This window comes from Myotis davidii, unplaced genomic scaffold (assembly GCF_000327345.1).
Source record: "Myotis davidii unplaced genomic scaffold, ASM32734v1 scaffold424, whole genome shotgun sequence".
In the NCBI taxonomy this organism is placed as follows: domain Eukaryota; kingdom Metazoa; phylum Chordata; class Mammalia; order Chiroptera; family Vespertilionidae; genus Myotis; species Myotis davidii.
Window position 1 is genome coordinate 4,408,010 of NW_006295827.1, and position 1,775 is coordinate 4,409,784.

Sequence of the window (1,775 nt, forward strand, 5' to 3'; positions counted from 1 at the left end):
TTTCCCGTTTCAGCTGCTCCCCCTTATCTGCTCCAGGAGAAGGCACAGGACACGTCCCTTTATCCCTCCGCCATTTTCCCTCCCCCAGTAGATATGATTTTTATCAGTTCAGCGTTTTCTCCAGGGAGGAGTGAAATACAGTGGGGCCTTGACTTACGAGTTTAATTCGTTCCGAGACCGAGCTCATTAAGGAGCTCATTAACTCAAATTACTCTATCAACTCAATGCAAAATATCGGCCGAGAGACAGCTGGTATCGAAAATGTCCGGTTAGTCTGGACATTCGTAAATCAAGGCCCCACTGTATTTGGAGATAGAGCCTTTAAGGAGGTGATTAAGGTTAAATGAGGATGGAGATATAGCCTTTAAGGAGGTGATTAAGGTTAAATGAGGTCATCAAGGCGGGGCCTGACCCAATAGGACTGGTGTCCTTATAAAAAGAGGAAGAGACGCCAGGGATGTATGTGCACAAAGGAAAGGCCATGTGAGGACACGGCAAGGAGGCAGCCGTCTACAAGCCCAGGAGAGAGGCCTCAGCAGAAACCAACCCTCACACCTTGACCTCAGACGTCCAGGCTCCAGAACTGTGAGAAATAAATGCAAGCTGCCGGCCTGTGGTACTGTTTTAGCAGCCAGAGCTGGAAAGGATACGCTGTGTCACCCCTGAAGGCCGCCTTTGCCCTCAATCCTGTTCATTCATTCAGCCACAACCTCCCCCAGCATCTGTGCTGGGCTCTGCAGCCGCGGGGGCCGGGGAGATACCTTTATTTGCAAGGAGCTCCCTTCGCTATCCAGTGAACCCCAAAGATCCCAGAGTGTAGCCACCAACACCCTCCACAACTGCTCTCGCTGTTCTTTCCCTGTGCACCCTGAGCCCGGCTCCCTGATCATGTCAACAGTCCCCGCAGGGTGACCTGCCCTGGCTGCCCCCGGCCCCCTCACCGGCAGCGGCAGCGTTGGTCTTGCCATCTTTAGGCACCAGGTACGTCTCCGGCTTTTTCACCCTGCAGCAGAGGAGGTCTGGGTTAGACTCATCTTCCCCGGGGAATGGGGATGTGGGGGATGGGGCCACTGCAGAGAGAAGGCCGCGACTGGACTGACAAGGAAAGGGCATTGGGGGTTACGGGGGTTGTTCCTCCAGCCTGAGGCGAGGACCCCAAGGAGAAGGCGCCAACCGTCAAAGGCTGAAAGGGCCTCCTCCCAGCTGAATAGTGAGGCCCTGGCTCTGCTGTCAGCCAATGGGAAGGGCTCCCCCCCCGCACCCCCTCCTGCACCCCAGCCGCTGGGAGCTCCCCTTCCCGGCAGCAGGGGTGAGTTCAGGGGCCAGTAAGCACCGGATGGTCTTCGGCAGCCCTGTCCTCCCTCCAGTCTCCCCCCGACCTTCAGTGGCCACAGAGGGACAGAGAGGGGGTCCTGCCAGCCTGCCCCCTGAGATCCCACTCAGCCTCAGGTGGGCCCTGTGGACAGGAGGCCCCTGGGGCGGGGCTGCCAGAGAACCAGGTGACAAAAGGGAGCCTGGGGCCCGAGACCTGTTCAGCAATTCACAGAGGCCACGCACCCCACATCCTCTCACACTTCACTCTCTGTAAGCCAGTGGTTCTCAACCTTCTGGCCCTTTTAATACAGTTCCTCATGTTGTGGTGACCCCCAACCATAAAATTATTTTCATTGCTACTTCATAACTGTAATGTTGCTACTGTTATGAATCGTAATGTAAATATCTGACATGCAGGATGTATTTTCATTGTTACAAATTGAACATAATTAAAGCATAGT

The 1,775-nt window shown here is 55.0% G+C and overlaps 1 protein-coding gene across 1 annotated transcript in view; it reads right to left on the reverse strand.

Annotated features, from left to right (window-relative positions):
* NCF1 (neutrophil cytosolic factor 1) overlaps positions 1 to 1,775 on the reverse strand; it is a 49,599-nt gene that overhangs the window by 24,596 nt on the left and 23,228 nt on the right. The window contains exons 5-6 of the mRNA XM_015568555.1: positions 897 to 1,003; positions 556 to 637 (exon numbers count right to left, since the gene is read on the reverse strand). Of these exons, the coding sequence (XP_015424041.1) occupies positions 556 to 637; positions 897 to 1,003 (189 nt within the window). The remainder of the gene's footprint in view (positions 1 to 555; positions 638 to 896; positions 1,004 to 1,775) is intronic.